Below are 15,532 nucleotides of genomic sequence, written 5' to 3'. Positions count from 1 at the left end.
AGGATTCCCACAAGCCTCACAATACTTGTCTGAAGGTAGCCCAGACACTTTAAAACAAACTTTGTTTAGATTTTTTTCACTATCTGTTTTTCCATGTATGAATCTGTTATTCAATGCGTTTCAACGGGCCAATAGCAATAGCAGGCCAAATTCAATGTTTCATCAAATCATAATTTTTTTTAAAATCTTTGATACCTAAAGAGGTCCTAAAATTCCAAATCAAATAGCTAAATTATCATTGGTGTGACCATCTTAAAACAATTCCATATGTTAGCTTAGTAGAGTGACATCCCAAGGATTTCCAGAGGAGCAGGTGCAAAGTCTTATTTTTATCTAAAGGATTGTGTTGGCGGATCGCATCCATCGTTTAGGCGCATACATCACCACCTACTGTACTGGTGTGTGAGGCCATTCACGGCCTACATAAATTTGATAGAGTACTACAATACTGGGAAACAGGAAAATTACCCTGCCAACTATTAGCCCTCTGTAAAAAAAACACTACCCCATTCCACTATTTAACCCTGTCTAATCTACTGAGCAACGGTCTGAGAGAACAGAACACTACCCCTCAACACCACCTGCAACACCACATTCCTTCGTCTCATGCCCTCCTGCACACTTCTCACTTCTAGGAATCTCCCCTCCTACACACTGCTGCAACATCCCCATAACTTCACAACTAAAACACTGTGGTATTTTTGGAACAAAATCTCTCACGGGATACCTTACACTTCCTAACTTGACCTTGTCGGGCAAAGACTCGACATCAAAACTCAGCAGGACAGACATTGTCTTCTCCATTTTCCCACGCTCACCACCGGGTCTCCGTCACACCAAACGGCGGGTGTCACAGACACCGCAAATTTCCCATTTCAACTGATCCTCCTCAACACACTGCCATCCCTGTTAACACTCCTTTCAACTCCACCCTGCTCCAGGGAGCAAAGCAGGTCACATTTCTTGTCCCTAACTCCCTCTGGACTGAAGAAACACAATAAATCATCACCATTCCACTCAGAGTTACTTTCAACAGTCCCCAACCTCTTCTCCATCCAACCTGACACCACATATGGATTAGCCAAAATGCAAGGATCATTCACTCCACAAATCTCAGTCCCACTGGGCCAGAATCATCCTTTTCATCCTCGGGACGCTAGGCGGTCCTCACCGCAGGTACTACATCCATAAACTCGTCAGGTTCCATCTCTGAGCTACTAGGGGACATATCCCTCTTTTCGCACTTGGCGCCAACCTCCCTCACCACACCACTGCCCTCTAAACTCAGCTTCTTCTCAGTGGTTCTCACTGCACTTGCCACCACAATGAATTCACCCTCACTCTCTTCACGTTCACTTTCCTTCTCTAGCTCTTCCAAAAGTGCTGTGCAGTCCTGAATTCCATATTCCCTCAAAACCTAATCCCCTTTTTATCCGTGCCCGCCATCTTCTTTCATCCTACCGCCATTCATCCCCAAGCGGGGATCTCATCAGCAGCCACGTTCTCAATCATAATGCCAAATGTAGGGCTATGGCGCGCTCAACTGGTGTAAACGAGTACTCACAGGCAACGCTGATTTACTGACTGTAGTGGGATATCTCGTTGACAATGTAGTCTTTGTTTCATCTTCTCTGGACATTCCTTCCGGTGCGTCAATTCAACATGGCAGCGCCCGTTACTCTGGGAGGGATAGTGGAGCAAAACATCACTGAAACGGGACAAATATTACCAGAATCCACATCTGGAGAACTGAAAAGACCTCAGTTTGGAACCCGTTTCCTGACAGACCCACGTCATGTTTTTCAACATAACGCATGGTTCGTATTTTAGCATGCATATTACTTGTGGTAGTACACACACATGGATAGTCCTTGATCATGATTCTCAGTTCCATTACATTACACAAGAGTCATTGGATGAAGGTGTCTTCTGTACATAGGTGTTTTGTTAAGAGCCCTAAGGCTTGGTCTGAACATTAACATGCATCGCTTGCGGTACCTTTGGAAGCATAAAAACATTATCTTTGATCTCAGGGAGAAATCATAAAAAAGGTTAAATTGATACACACCTTTGTATATAGGGTTAGGGTTCCCACAAGGCCATATTTCCATGTTACAGCGCTTGTTTACGGAAAACTGTTTATTAGCCATCTGCGTCTTCGATCACCTGTGTGTCAATTTGCTTTTCAACAGGACATGTAAGGTCCTTGTACTATAAAGTGTAATTTTAGGCTCCATTAGTCTATTATTGGGCTAACATATGGACAGAACATAACAGAACGAGGCCTGGGTAGCATGTCTTCCTCTTGGTTTCTAGTGGTGTTGGTGTCCCATTCACTTTCAGGGACAATGTGGAGTGGACAGAGGAGCAAGAGGCAGCTGCCAAGAAGAAGGTCCAAGAAAACAGTCAGCCCCTCCCTCAAGAGAAGCAAGGTTGGTTCTGAACCAGAATCTGGGCTTACAGGAGACGTCCTCCTTTAAGCCCAGAAGCACCCATTTAACTTGCCATTCACCAGCATTTCAAGCTTAATAATGTCAAAATGAATTTGGTACTTACCAAGGAAAGGAGTTTCACTGAGCAACTTTCATAATTGCTGCCGTCCCAGACAGTATGTACTTCCAAAAAAGGTCTAAATAAAAAGTTACAAGCAACTGAAAAAATCTACCTCATTACTGCTATCAGAGATCTCTATATAATGTCCCGACTGACTGATCCACAAATCACCTTGCATCACAAGTAACGACTCATTATTATTTGAAGATCAGTCAGTTAGTCACAATTTACCCATGATACATTGCACTTTTAATCCTCTTGAACATGGCCAATGCCTTTTCTGGAAATAATCTAAATATTGTTTTTGAGCAAGTGCGCATGTGCCAAATCCACCTCTTCTGCACCTCCTGCAATATTAGTAACATCATTAAAATACACCAAAGAAAGCCTTGAAATATGCTATCACTAAAAGCGTACCCTTATGATTATAAAAAAAAAATCTCCCCAATTTCGTGATATATAATATGGGGATGAGGTAGTTGGATGGGCTATTTACAGATGGAATATGTACAGGTGCAATTATCTGTAAGCTGCTCTGACAGCTGATGCTTAAAGTTAGTGAGGGAGATATGAGTCTCCAGCTTCAGTGATTTTTGCATTTCGTTCCAGTCATTGGCAGCAGGAACTGGAAGGAAAGGTGGCCAAAGTAGGAATTGGCTTTGGGGGTGACCAGTGAAATATACCTGCTGGAATATACAGTGGGGCAAAAAAGTATTTAGTCAGCCACCAATTGTGCAAGTTCTCCCACTTAAAAAGATGAGAGAGGCCTGTAATTTTCATCATAGGTACACTTCAACTAATGCAGACAAAATGAAAGAAAAAAAATCCAGAAAATCACATTGTAGGATTTTTATGAATTTATTTGCAAATTATGGTGAAAAATAAGTATTTGGTCAATAACAAAAGTTTATCTCAATACTTTGTTATATACCCTTTGTTGGCAATGACAGAGGTCAAACGTTTTCTGTAAGTCTTCACAAGGTTTTCACACACTGTTGCTGGTATTTTGGCCCATTCCTCCATGCAGATCTCCTCTAGAGCAGTGATGTTTTGGGGCTGTTGCTGGGCAACACAGACTTTCAACTCCCTCCAAAGATTTTCTATGGGGTTGAGATCTGGAGATTGGCTAGGCCACACCAGGACCTTGAAATGCTTCTTACGAAGCCACTCCTTCGTTGCCCGGGTGGTGTGTTTGGGATCATTGTCATGCTGAAAGACCCAGCCACGTTTCATCTTCAATGCCCTTGCTGATGGAAGGAGGTTTTCACTCAAAATCTCACGATACATGGCCCCATTCATTCTTTCCTTTACACGGATCAGTCGTCCTGGTCCCTTTGCAGAAAAACAGCCCCAAAACATGATGTTTCCACCCCCATGCTTCACAGTAGGTATGGTGTTCTTTGGATGCAACTCAGCATTCTTTGTCCTCCAAACACGACGAGTTGAGTTTTTACCAAAAAGTTCTATTGTGGTTTAATCTGACCATATGATATTCTCCCAATCTTCTTCTGGATCATCCAAATGCTCTCTAGCAAACTTCAGACGGGCCTGGACATGTACTGGCTTAAGCAGGGGAACACGTCTGGCACAGCAGGACTTGAGTCCCTGGCGGCGTAGTGTGTTACTGATGGTAGGCTTTGTTACTTTGGTCCCAGCTCTCTGCAGGTCATTCACTAGGTCCCCCCGTGTGGTTCTGGGATTTGTGATCATTTTGACCCCACAGGGTGAGATCTTGCGTGGAGCCCCAGATCGAGGGAGATTATCAGTGGTCTTGTATGTCTTCCATTTCCTAATAATTGCTCCCACAGTTGATTTCTTCAAACCAAGCTGCTTACCTATTGCAGATTCAGTCTTCCCAGCCTGGTGCAGGTCTACAATTTTGTTTCTGGTGTCCTTTGACAGCTCTTTGGTCTTGGCCATAGTGGAGTTTGAAGTGTGACTGTTTATGGTTGTGGACAGGTGTCTTTTATACTGATAACAAATTCAAACAGGTGCCATTAATACAGGTAACGAGTGGAGGACAGAGGAGCCTCTTAAAGAAGAAGTTACAGGTCTGTGAGAGACAGAAATCTTGCTTGTTTGTAGGTGACCAAATACTTATTTTCCACCATAATTTGCAAATAAATTCATTAAAAATCCTACAATTTGATTTTCTGGATTTTTCTTCTCTCATTTTGTCTGTCATAGTTGAAGTGTACCTATGATGAAAATGACAGGCCTCATCTTTTTACGTGGGACAATTGGTGGCTGACTAAATACTTTTTTGCCCCACTGTACCTGTGCTACTGGTGGGTGCTGCTATGGTGACCAGTGAGCTGAGATAAGGCGGGGCTTTACCTAGCAAAGACTTATAGATGACCTGGAGCCAGTTGGTTTGGCGTCGAATACGAAGTAAGGGCCAGCCAACGAGAGCATACAGGTCGCAGTGGTGGGTAGTATATGGGGCTTCGGTGACAAAACGGATGGCAGTGTGATAGACTGCATTCAATTTGCTGAGTAGAGTGTTGGAGGCTATTTTGTAAATGACAACGCCGAAGTCAAGGATCGGTAGGATAGTCGAGGGTATGTTTGGCAGCATGAGTGAAGGATGCTTTGTTGCAAAATAGGAAGCAGATTCTAGATTTAATTTTGGATTGGAGATGCTTAATGTGAGTCTGGAAGGAGAGTTTACAGTCTAACCAGACACCCAGGTATTTGTAGTTGTCCACGTATTCTAAGTCAGAGCCGTCCAGAGTAGTGATGCTGGACGGGCGAGCAGGTGCGGGCAGCGATCGATTGAAAAGCATGCATTTAGTTTTACTTGCGTTTAAGAGCAGTTGGAGGCCACGGAAGGAGAGTTGTATGGCATTGAACCAAGGAGGGGCCAGAAGTATACAGAATGGTGTCGTCTGCATAGAGGTGGATCAGAGTATCACCAGCAGCAAGAGCAACATCATTGATGTATACAGAAAAGAGAGTCGGCCGGAGAATTGAACCCTGTGGTACACCCATAGAGACTGTCAGAGGTCCAGACAACTTAAAGAAACATTGCTTGATGTACAGTGTCGATCAATGCGGAACAATCTAATATTCTCAGGGATACTGGAGAATGACAACAGCAGAGGCTGTGAGGACACAGTCCGAGACTTTATGTCAACTCAACTGAAACTGCCCACTGATGTTGTGCATAATGCCACCTTTCTCCAGAGTCCATAGAATAGGTAAGGCCTCTGGAAATAGGCCACGGGCTATTATTGAATGTTTTGATAAATTTAACCAAAAGGAAATGACGAAGAACATGGGGAGAGAACTCAGAAACACTGATTTTGGAATGAATGATCACTTCCCCACCGAGATCAATGAAAGGAGAAAAAAACTATATCCCATCATGAAGGAAAAGCGTTGCCTGAATCAACGAGTCTCCATGGTGATGGATAAACTTTATATCAACGGGCAATTGTATCAGGACTCTGGAGTAACTCCCTGGCTATTTTAATGTAATGTTTAAAACTGAGTTTGTGTGTTGTAGTGTATCATGACAACTTCAACTATAAGAAATACATGCTATATTGATCTCCACTCGACAAGGAAAGGGTTGCATATAGCTCAGGATAATGTATGTAGCCTTCCTAACAAAATACCTGAGGTTTTTAACTGGGTCAACATAAATAATATTCATATTTTGGCTTTGAACGAAATGCATTTAGATGCATCTGTAAATGATGGGCAAATGAACATTCAAGGATATAGTCTACTGAGTAGGGACAGGAATAGGAATGGTGGGGGTGTTGCACTGTATATTCAGAATCATATACCTTTTAAGAGGAGGGATGACCTTAATGTAGGTCAAATAGAGGCACAATGGGCTCAAGTACATCTGCCTCACCAGGCACCCATATTGGTAGGATGTGTGTATAGGACACCGTAGAGCTAGGAGGTCTATCTGGATGACTTATGTACTGGGTTTGACCAGGCCACAGATAGCAACAGAGATGTATTAATCTTGGGTGATTTTAATATAAATTGGAAGGATCACAATAATTAGAATAGAACAACATTGATGAGATATGCTAAGAACTGTGGTTTGAAACAAATGGTTAATGATACTACTAGATCTTCAATTAAGTTGGGTCATCGTTCAGACACGTGCATTGATCTGATTTTCTGTAATATACCATTGCAATGCTTAAAAGACAGATCAATGCCAGTGGGCTGGACAAACCATAATATTGTGACCATTAACCATGAACACCAAGGTTCCAAAGAAACCCCCTAGGATTGTGGTCAAAATACATTTTTAAACATTTAATCATGAGTTATTTCTAAATGATTTGACTGCTGTACCCTGGGAGCTGATTTATCTAGAGGATGATTTAAATCACGCTAGAGAATGTTTTATTGATTTGCTCTTGGAGGTAATGGACCATCATGCCCCTATAAGAAAGAGTACAGTTGGTGCCCGTCCATCTCCATGGATTAATGATGAACTGGGTGAGGCTTTTTCTCAAAGAACTTTGGCAAAAGTCTTAGCAGCCAAGTCAAAATTTGAAATTGATGAACAGAATTATAGAACATTACGTAATTATGCAGTTAAATTGAATAGAAGGAAAAAATAGTTATTTTACAACAATGCTTTTATGGATTGTAAAAATGACTCTAAAAAGGTATGGAACACAGTTAAGGGCTTACTTGGTACATCTATCTCATCATGCCCATCTAGTGTGGAGGTTGACGGGAGAATGATAACAAAACCAGTTGATATTGCCAATCATTTTGCAGATTTTTTTACACAGAAAATTAAATTACTGAGCAACAATGTAGACATACATTCTTCCAAACAAGCTGTTGTCCAATGGATTGATGATCATATTATGAGCAATAAGATCTGCTCTTTTAGTCTACAAACGGTGTCAGTGGAGGAGGTGTTAAACCTATTGAAGTCATTACCTGATGGTAAATCTACAGGTTATGGTCTTATGGACAATTTTTTGCTTCGCTGTGCTGCTCCCCAGATTGCAGTTCCACTGAGATACATATTTAATTGGTCACTGGAGAAGGGGATGTTTGCAAATGTATGGAAGCATGCGAAACTGTATCCTATTCCGAAAGACAGCAAAGAACCCATTACTCCTGCTAATAGTCGACCAATTAGTCTACTCCCTACACTCAGTAAGATATTGGAGGGTATTGTGAGTAGACAAATGTGGGAGTACATGGAAAATAATGATCTGATTACAGCCAATCAGCATGCTTATCGCAAAAACCATTCCACTACCACTGCATTGGTTGACATGACTGATCAGTGGCTCAATGCTATGGATAATGGCACATTTGTAGGTGTACTATTTTTAGATTTCAGTGCAGCATTTGATTTAGCTGATCATTAAATAATTTGACAGAATTCACGCATTATGGTTTTAAGGAGGTAGCATTGAATTGGGTACAGTCATATCTAACTGACAGGAAACAATCCACCTATATCAATGGTTCATTTTCTTACCCTAATGTGTTAAACTGTGGAATACCGCAGGGCAGCTGCCTTGGGCCACTTCTTTATTTAATATATACCAACGACCTTCCCTATGCCTTGGTTGAAACTCAATCTACTATATTTGCAGATGATACTACAATTTATGCAGCAAGACAATCGGTTCAACAGGTACAGCAGGCTTTACAAGGAGATTTGGAGAATATCAGGAAGTGGGTTTGCCAAAACAAACTTGTTTTAAACACCAAGAAAACCAAAGTTATGTTGGTCTGTTCAACTAGGAAAAGGCCAAAACAGCATGGGATACAATTAAGTATGGGAGGAGTACAAATTGAAGAAGTGGCAGAAACCAAACTATTGGGAGTGCAGCTAGACAACTGCTTATCATGGTCTTCTCAAATAACTAATCTATGTTAAAAAAAAATATATTAAAACAGCATGCATAATCAGAAGGATAGCTAAATATTTACCAGGGAAAATTCTTCAGCAAATAACACAAGCATTAATTGAGAGTCAGGTGAACTACTGTTCGGTGTTCTGGAGAAATGCATCATCAATTGAAGTTAGGAGGCTGCAGAATGCACAGAACAAAGCAGAAAGGATTGTTTTAAGGTGGAGATATGGTTCTTCTGTTGCAGTCATGCACAATGTTCTTGGTTGGTCATCAATCGATAAGATAATTGAAAGGAACATGCATATTTTATTTCATAATATACATCATTTAAAACGGCCAGGTTCTATTCACAACGGTATTCAGTTGGTAAGAGACAGACATTCCGTAAATACTAGGAATAGATTGTCCACCGTCTATGCGTTATCCAGACAGAAAAGAGAAATAGGAAAAATAACATTTAGATTTAGAGCAATACAGAAATTTAATTAATTAACTGAGCAAACTAGAAACCTTTCAATATATAAATATAAACATTATTTTAAAACAATTTAAATATAGTATATAGAAATGTTGTAGGATTATAGTAGATGAAGAATCAATATTTCTTTTAGATTGAGTATTTATTGGGTCATTATGCTAGTATTATGTATGTTTGTAATAGTGTGTTATATGTGAACGTGTGTTTGTATTGTAAATTGTATTTTAATGTTTAAGGACTCTTGGAAGATTAGTCCAAATGGGGACTAAAAGAGATCCAAATCAAATCAAACAGACTCCAACTTCTCCACAATGGCCAAGACCAGAGAGCTGTGTAAGGACATCAGGGCTAAATTGTAGACCTACACAGGGCTGGGATGGACTACAGGACAATAGGCAAGCAGCTTGGTGAGAAGGCAACAACTGTTGGCGCAATTATTAGAAAATGGAAGAAGTTCAAGATGACGGTCAACCACCCTCGGTCTGGGGCTCCATGCAAGATCTCACCACGTGGCTCATCAATGCTCATGAGGAAGGTGAGGGATCAGCCCAGAACTACACGGCAGGACCTGGTCAATGACCTGAAGAGAGCTGGGACCACAGTCTCAAAGAAAACCATTAGTATGGATTAAATGGTATGGACGGTATGGACCGTCATGGATTAAAATCCTGCAGCGCACGCAAGGTCCCCCTGCTCAAGCCAGCGCATGTCCAGGCCCGTCTGAAGTTTGCCAATGATCATCTGGATGATCCAGAGGAGGAATGGGAGAAGGTCATGTGGTCTGATGAGACAAAAATAGAGCTTTTTGGTCTAAACTCCACTCGCCGTGTTTGGAGGAAGAAGAAGGATGAGTACAACCCCAAGAACACCATCCCAACCGTGAAGCATGGAGGAGGAAACATCATTCTTTGGGGATGCTTTTCTGCAAAGGGGACAGGACGACTGCACCGTATTGAGGGGAGGATGGATGGGGCCATGTATCACGAGATCTTGGCCAACCTCCTTCCCTCAGTAAGAGCATTGATGATGGGTCGTGGCTGGGTCTTCCAGCATGACAACGACCCGAAACACACAGCCAGGGCAACTAAGGAATGGCTCCGTAAGAAGCATCTCAAGGTCCTGGAGTGGCCTAGCCAGTCTCCAGACCTGAACCCAATAGAAAATCTTTGGAGGGAGCTGAAAGTCCGTATTGCCAAGAGACAGCCCCGAAACCTGAAGGATCTGGAGAAGGTCTGTATGGAGGAGTGGGCCAAAATCCCTGCTGCAGTGTGTGCAAACCTCGTCAAGAACTACAGGAAACATATGATCTCTGTAATTGCAAACAAAGGTTTCTGTACCAAATATTAATTTCTGCTTTTCTGATGTATCAAATACTTACAGTGGGGCAAAAAAGTATTTAGTCAGCCACCAATTGTGCAAGTTCTCCCACTTAAAAAGATGAGAGAGTCCTGTAATTTTCATCATAGGTACACTTCAACTATGACAGACAAAATGAGAGAAAGAAATCCAGAATATCACATTGTAGGATTTTTAATGAATGTATTTGCAAATTATGGTGGAAAATAAGTATTTGGTCACCTACAGACAAGCAAGATTTCTGGCTCTCACAGACCTGTAACTTCTTCTTTAAGAGGCTCATCTGTCCTCCACTCGTTACCTGTATTAACTTGTTATCAGTATAAAAGACACCTGTCCACAACCTCAAACAGTCACACTCCAAACTCCACTATGGGCAAGACCAAAGAGCTGTCAAAGGACACCAGAAACAACATTGTAGACCTGCACCAGGCTGGGAAGCCTGAATCTGCAATGGGTAAGCAGCTTGGTTTGAAGAAATCAACTGTGGGAGCAATTATTAGGAAATGGAAGACATACAAGACCACTGATAATCTCCCTCGATCTGGGGCCCCATGCAAGATCTCACCCCGTGGGGTCAAAATTATCACAAGAACGGCGAGCAAAAATCCCAGAACCACACGGGGGGACCTAGTGAATGACCTGCAGAGAGCTGGGACCAAAGTAACAAAGCCTACCATCAGTAACACACTACGCCGCCAGGGACTCAAATCCTGCAGTGCCAGACGTGTCCCCCTGCTTAAGCCAGTACATGTCCAGGCCCGTCTGAAGTTTGCTAGAGAGCATTTGGATGATCCAGAAGAAGATTGGGAGAATATCATATGGTCAGATGAAACCAAAATATAACTTTTTGGTAAAAACTCAACTCGTCGTGTTTGGAGGACAAAGAATGCTGAGTTGCATCCAAAGAACACCATACCTACTGTGAAGCATGGGGGTGGAAACATCATGCTTTGGGGCTGTTTTTCTGCAAAGGGACCAGGACGACTGATCCATGTAAAGGAAAGAATGAATGGGGCCATGTATGTTGAGATTTTGAGTGAAAACCTCCTTCCATCAGCAAGGGCATTGAAGATGAAACGTGGCTGGGTCTTTCAGCATGACAATGATCCCAAACACACCGCCCGGGCAACGAAGTCGTGGCTTCGTAAGAAGCTTTTCAAGGCTCCTGGAGTGGCCTAGCCAGTCTCCAGATCTCAACCCCATAGAAAATCTTTGGAGGGAGTTGAAAGTCTGTGTTGCCCAGCAACAGCCCCAAAACATCACTGCTCTAGAGGAGATCTGCATGGAGGAATGGGCCAAAATACCAGCAACAGTGTGTGAAAACCTTGTGAAGACTTACAGAAAACGTTTGACCTCTGTCATTGCCAACAAAGGGTAAATAACAAAGTATTGAGATAAACTTTTGTTATTGACCAAATACTTATTTTCCACCATCATTTGCAAATAAATTCATAAAAAATCCTACAATGTGATTTTCTGGAATGATTTTTCTCATTTTGTCTGTCATAGTTGAAGTGTACCTATGATGAAAATTACAGCCCTCTCTCATCTTTTTAAGTGGGAGAACTTACACAATTGGTGGCTGACTAAATATTTTTTTGCCCCACTGTATGTCATGCAATAAAATGCAAATGAATTACTTAAAAATCATACAGTGTGATTTTCTGGATTTTTCTTTAGGATTCCGTCTCTCACAGTTGAAGTGTACCTATGATAAAAATTACAGACCTCTACATGCTTTGTAGGTAGGACAACCTGCAAAATCAGCAGTGTATCAAATACTTGTTCTCCCCACTGTAGGTCTGTAACAGTTTGGGTCTAGAGTGTCTCCTCCTTTGAAGATGGGGATGACCGCGGCAGCTTTCCAATCTTTGGGGATCTCAGACGATATGAAAGAGATGTTTAACAGGCTAGTGATAGGGGTTGCAACAATTGCGCGGATAATTTTAGAAACAGAGTTCCAGATTGTCTAGCCCAGCTGATTTATAGGGGTCCAGATTTTTCATCTCTTTCAGAATATCAGCTATCTGGATTTGCGTGACGGAGAAATGGGGGAGGCTTGGGCAAGTTGCTGTGGCAGTCCGAAGGACTTCTCAGGGTTTGGCAGATGCCAGGAAAATGCCACCTGCCTGAAAGCATAGTGCCAACTGTAAAGTTTGGTGGAGGAGGAATATTGGTCTGGGGCTGTTTCTCATGGTTCAGGCTAGGCCCCTTAATTCTGTTGAATGAAAATCTTAACGCTACAGCATACAATTACATTCCAGACGATTCTGTGCTTCCAACTTTGTTGCAACAGTTTGGGGAAGGCCCTTTCCTGTTTCAGCATGACAATGCCCCTGTGCACAAAGTGAGGTCCATACAGAAATGGTTTGTCAGAATCGGTGTGGAAGACCTTGACTAGCCTGCACAGGGCTCTGACCTCAACCCTATCTATCACCTGTAGGATGAATTGGAATGCTGACTGCGAGCCAGGCCTAATCGCCCAACATCAGTGCCCGACCTCACTAATGCTCTTGTGGCTGATTGGAAGCAAGTCCCCGCAGCAATGTTCCAACATCTAGTGGACAGCCTTCCCAGAAGAGTGGTTGTTGTTATAGCAGCAAAGGGGGGGACCAACTCCATGTTAATGCTCATGATTTTGGAATGAGATGTTTGCCGAGCAGGTGTCCACATACTTTTGGTCATGTAGTGTAAGTACCAGAACAAGATATAGTATATGTGGCAGTCAATTTGCATCTCTTCCACTCATTTCAACAGAGGACTTTGACTGCAGGGCGAACGAGTACTGGAATGAATTCTACACCATCCATGAGAATCGCTTCTTCAAAGACCGCCACTGGCTCTTCACAGAGTTCCCTGAGCTGGCCCCACAGTGTCGTCTCAACCAGGACTCCTGTATTGGGGACCATAGAGCTGAGGACAGTGAACCACATGGTCTTGAACAGAGTCCGGGCCAAACCGGTGAAGTCGCCCCTCTGGACCCTGTAGATGGTGACTTCCCTGGATCCAGTGCCATGTATCGCATACTGGAGGTGAGGAATATTGAATCATAGTATGACTGCAGTATATGTTAGCTTGAGTGCCAGTCTGTTTGTGTTATGCCAACTCATTGTCACTCATTGTAATGTCAAACATGTTTGTCGTAAGAATGAGCAATAGGGCTGGCAAGAGCACAAACAGATATGGGACCAGCTAAGTACATGTAGCCCTCAGGCATATTGTAGGCTAACCTAGGCCCTTTTTTGATTCAATAGGTTGGCTGTGGTGTTGGCAACACCGTATTTCCCATTCTGAAGACCAACAAGTGAGTGGTGGTTGGGACCACGTGTATTGATCAGTCCCATTATGCAGTATGCAGCCTGATCAGTTTGACTAGTAGCTACTACCCTCTTCGTATGCACATGCTGTATATCTGCTATTCAGATCTCAATATGTATTAGATGCAACCCTGTTCGCACTTCCATGTTGCGTGACCCTGTCTTCTTTGTGTGTGACAGTGACCCTGGGCTCTTTGTCTACTGCTGTGATTTCTCCAGCACCGCTGTAGAGCTGGTCAAGGTGAGAAGGAGAAATGCTTGATAGATGATGTCATTAGTTGGCTGATAAATAGATTTATTCATCTTGTCCCTTTCACTATCAGGCTAATTCAGAGTATGACCCCGGGCGCTGCTATGCCTTTGTTCATGACCTGGGTGATGAGGGAGCTATTTATCCTGTCCCAGATGCCAGCATGGGTGTTATAGTGCTCATCTTCGTGCTCTCAGCCCTGCATCCTGACAAGTAAGCCGTGTATTGTGGCAACAATCAAGTGTGGGTGCGTGTATGTGTGACTGCATGTGTGTGATAGGGAAAATTAAGTGCCATCAAATTCCCATGTCTTTTTCTCTGTCAGGATGCAAGCCTCCATCAGCAGACTGGCTCGGCTGCTGAAGCCTGGAGGAGTGCTGCTGCTCAGGGACTATGGGCGCTATGACATGGCACAGCTACGCTTCAAGAAAGGTTAGTTACCATAGGCACTCATGCGTGGGACTGTGTGGGATCAAATCAAATTGTATTGGTCACATACACATATTTAGCAGATGTTATTGCGGGTGTAGCAATATGCTTATAAATTGTGATTAGCAATATGTACATGTTTTGGGGAAAATCTGTTGAATGTGTTCCTTTTTCAGGAAGGTGTTTGTCAGACAACTTTTATGTCCGGGGTGATGGAACACGAGTCTATTTCTTCACACAAGGTAATGAATCAAATCAAAAGGCTAGTATGTACTGCTTTTTAAAAGTGGTAATTTGCAAGTCAGTTTAAAAAAATGTATTTCTTATTTAACCTTTTATTTATCTAAAGCACCTGGGGGAACCTAGAGCTGTGCAGACGAATGGCTGAGGGAACCCAATAGCAAAACATGTCTAATGCTTTGCACACACCCCTCAATTCATCTCCATGGTGTCCATCATCACAATGGTCTCATGGAGGTATCCCAATTCTATCCCTCCCTCCCAGGGGCTGCAGTCCCACATCTACCTCAGACACTAGACACTTTCTGTTTTTTTTGTGTGTATTATATCTCCATGACATCTCTCTCCAGATGAGCTACATGACTACTTCAGTGAAGCGGGTCTGGAGAAGGTCCAGAACATGGTGGACCGGCGGCTGCAGGTGAACAGAGGCAAGCAGCTGACCATGTACCGTGTCTGGATCCAATGCAAGTACCGCAAGCCTCATACTCAACCACCAGAGACACAGGAGTGAGCCAGGAACAGCAGAGAGAACACTGTGTGGCTTATCATTGAACTAGTGTCTGAGGTAGATGTGGGACTGCAGCCCCTGGGAGGGAGGGATAGAATTGGGATACCTCCATGAGACCATTGTGATGAGGGACACGATGGAGATGGATTGAGGGGTGATGTGTGTGCAAAGCATTAGACATGTTTTTCTATTGGGTTCCCTCAGCCATTTGTCTTCACAGCTCTGGTTTCCCCCAGGTGCTTTTTGATAATGAATCTCTGACTGAGAGGTGGACATGACTCAGAAACGGAATATAGAGAAGGCTGATGAGCTAATGAAACCTGAACAAATGTCTGGAAACCCAATATTCTAATGTTTACATTACATTCAACAGACTGTTTGCCATAATCCATTATTTTAGATAAATTGCGCTGTAGGAGTAAACTTTTTTTTTTTTACATTCACCACTTCAAAATGATTAAAAAACCTTGTGTAAACCCATCATTGTGACATGATTCCTTTCTGATAATTGCCTTCACTTCACATATCAAAATA

At 42.7% G+C, this 15,532-nt stretch overlaps 1 protein-coding gene across 1 annotated transcript; it reads left to right on the top strand.

Moving 5' to 3' along the window:
- The first annotated feature begins 1,631 nt into the window (after nt 1–1,631).
- On the top strand, nt 1,632–15,478 carry LOC109893300 (tRNA N(3)-methylcytidine methyltransferase METTL2). The gene is made up of 9 exons (XM_020486473.2): nt 1,632–1,817; nt 2,344–2,432; nt 13,009–13,283; nt 13,506–13,555; nt 13,749–13,809; nt 13,892–14,031; nt 14,144–14,250; nt 14,424–14,489; nt 14,838–15,478. The coding sequence occupies exons 1-9, from the start codon at nt 1,663–1,665 to the stop codon at nt 14,999–15,001; spliced, it is 1,107 nt and encodes a 368-aa protein (XP_020342062.1). The 5' UTR covers nt 1,632–1,662; the 3' UTR covers nt 15,002–15,478.
- The last annotated feature ends 54 nt before the right edge of the window (nt 15,479–15,532 follow it).

The sequence above is a fragment of the Oncorhynchus kisutch genome, linkage group LG6, assembly GCF_002021735.2.
Source record: "Oncorhynchus kisutch isolate 150728-3 linkage group LG6, Okis_V2, whole genome shotgun sequence".
NCBI lineage: Eukaryota > Metazoa > Chordata > Actinopteri > Salmoniformes > Salmonidae > Oncorhynchus > Oncorhynchus kisutch.
This window is presented reverse-complemented; position numbering and strand designations above follow the sequence as displayed.

Excerpts from the sequence above, each read along its gene's own strand:
- LOC109893300 (XM_020486473.2), top strand. The coding sequence starts at position 1,663 with ATGGCAGCGCCCGTTACTCTGGGAGGGATAGTGGAGCAAAACATCACT. Across the intron at positions 1,818-2,343 it reads GTTTTTCAACATAACGCATG|GGACAATGTGGAGTGGACAG; the intron begins GTTCGTATTTTA and ends ATTCACTTTCAG. Across the intron at positions 14,490-14,837 it reads AGTCTATTTCTTCACACAAG|ATGAGCTACATGACTACTTC; the intron begins GTAATGAATCAA and ends ATCTCTCTCCAG.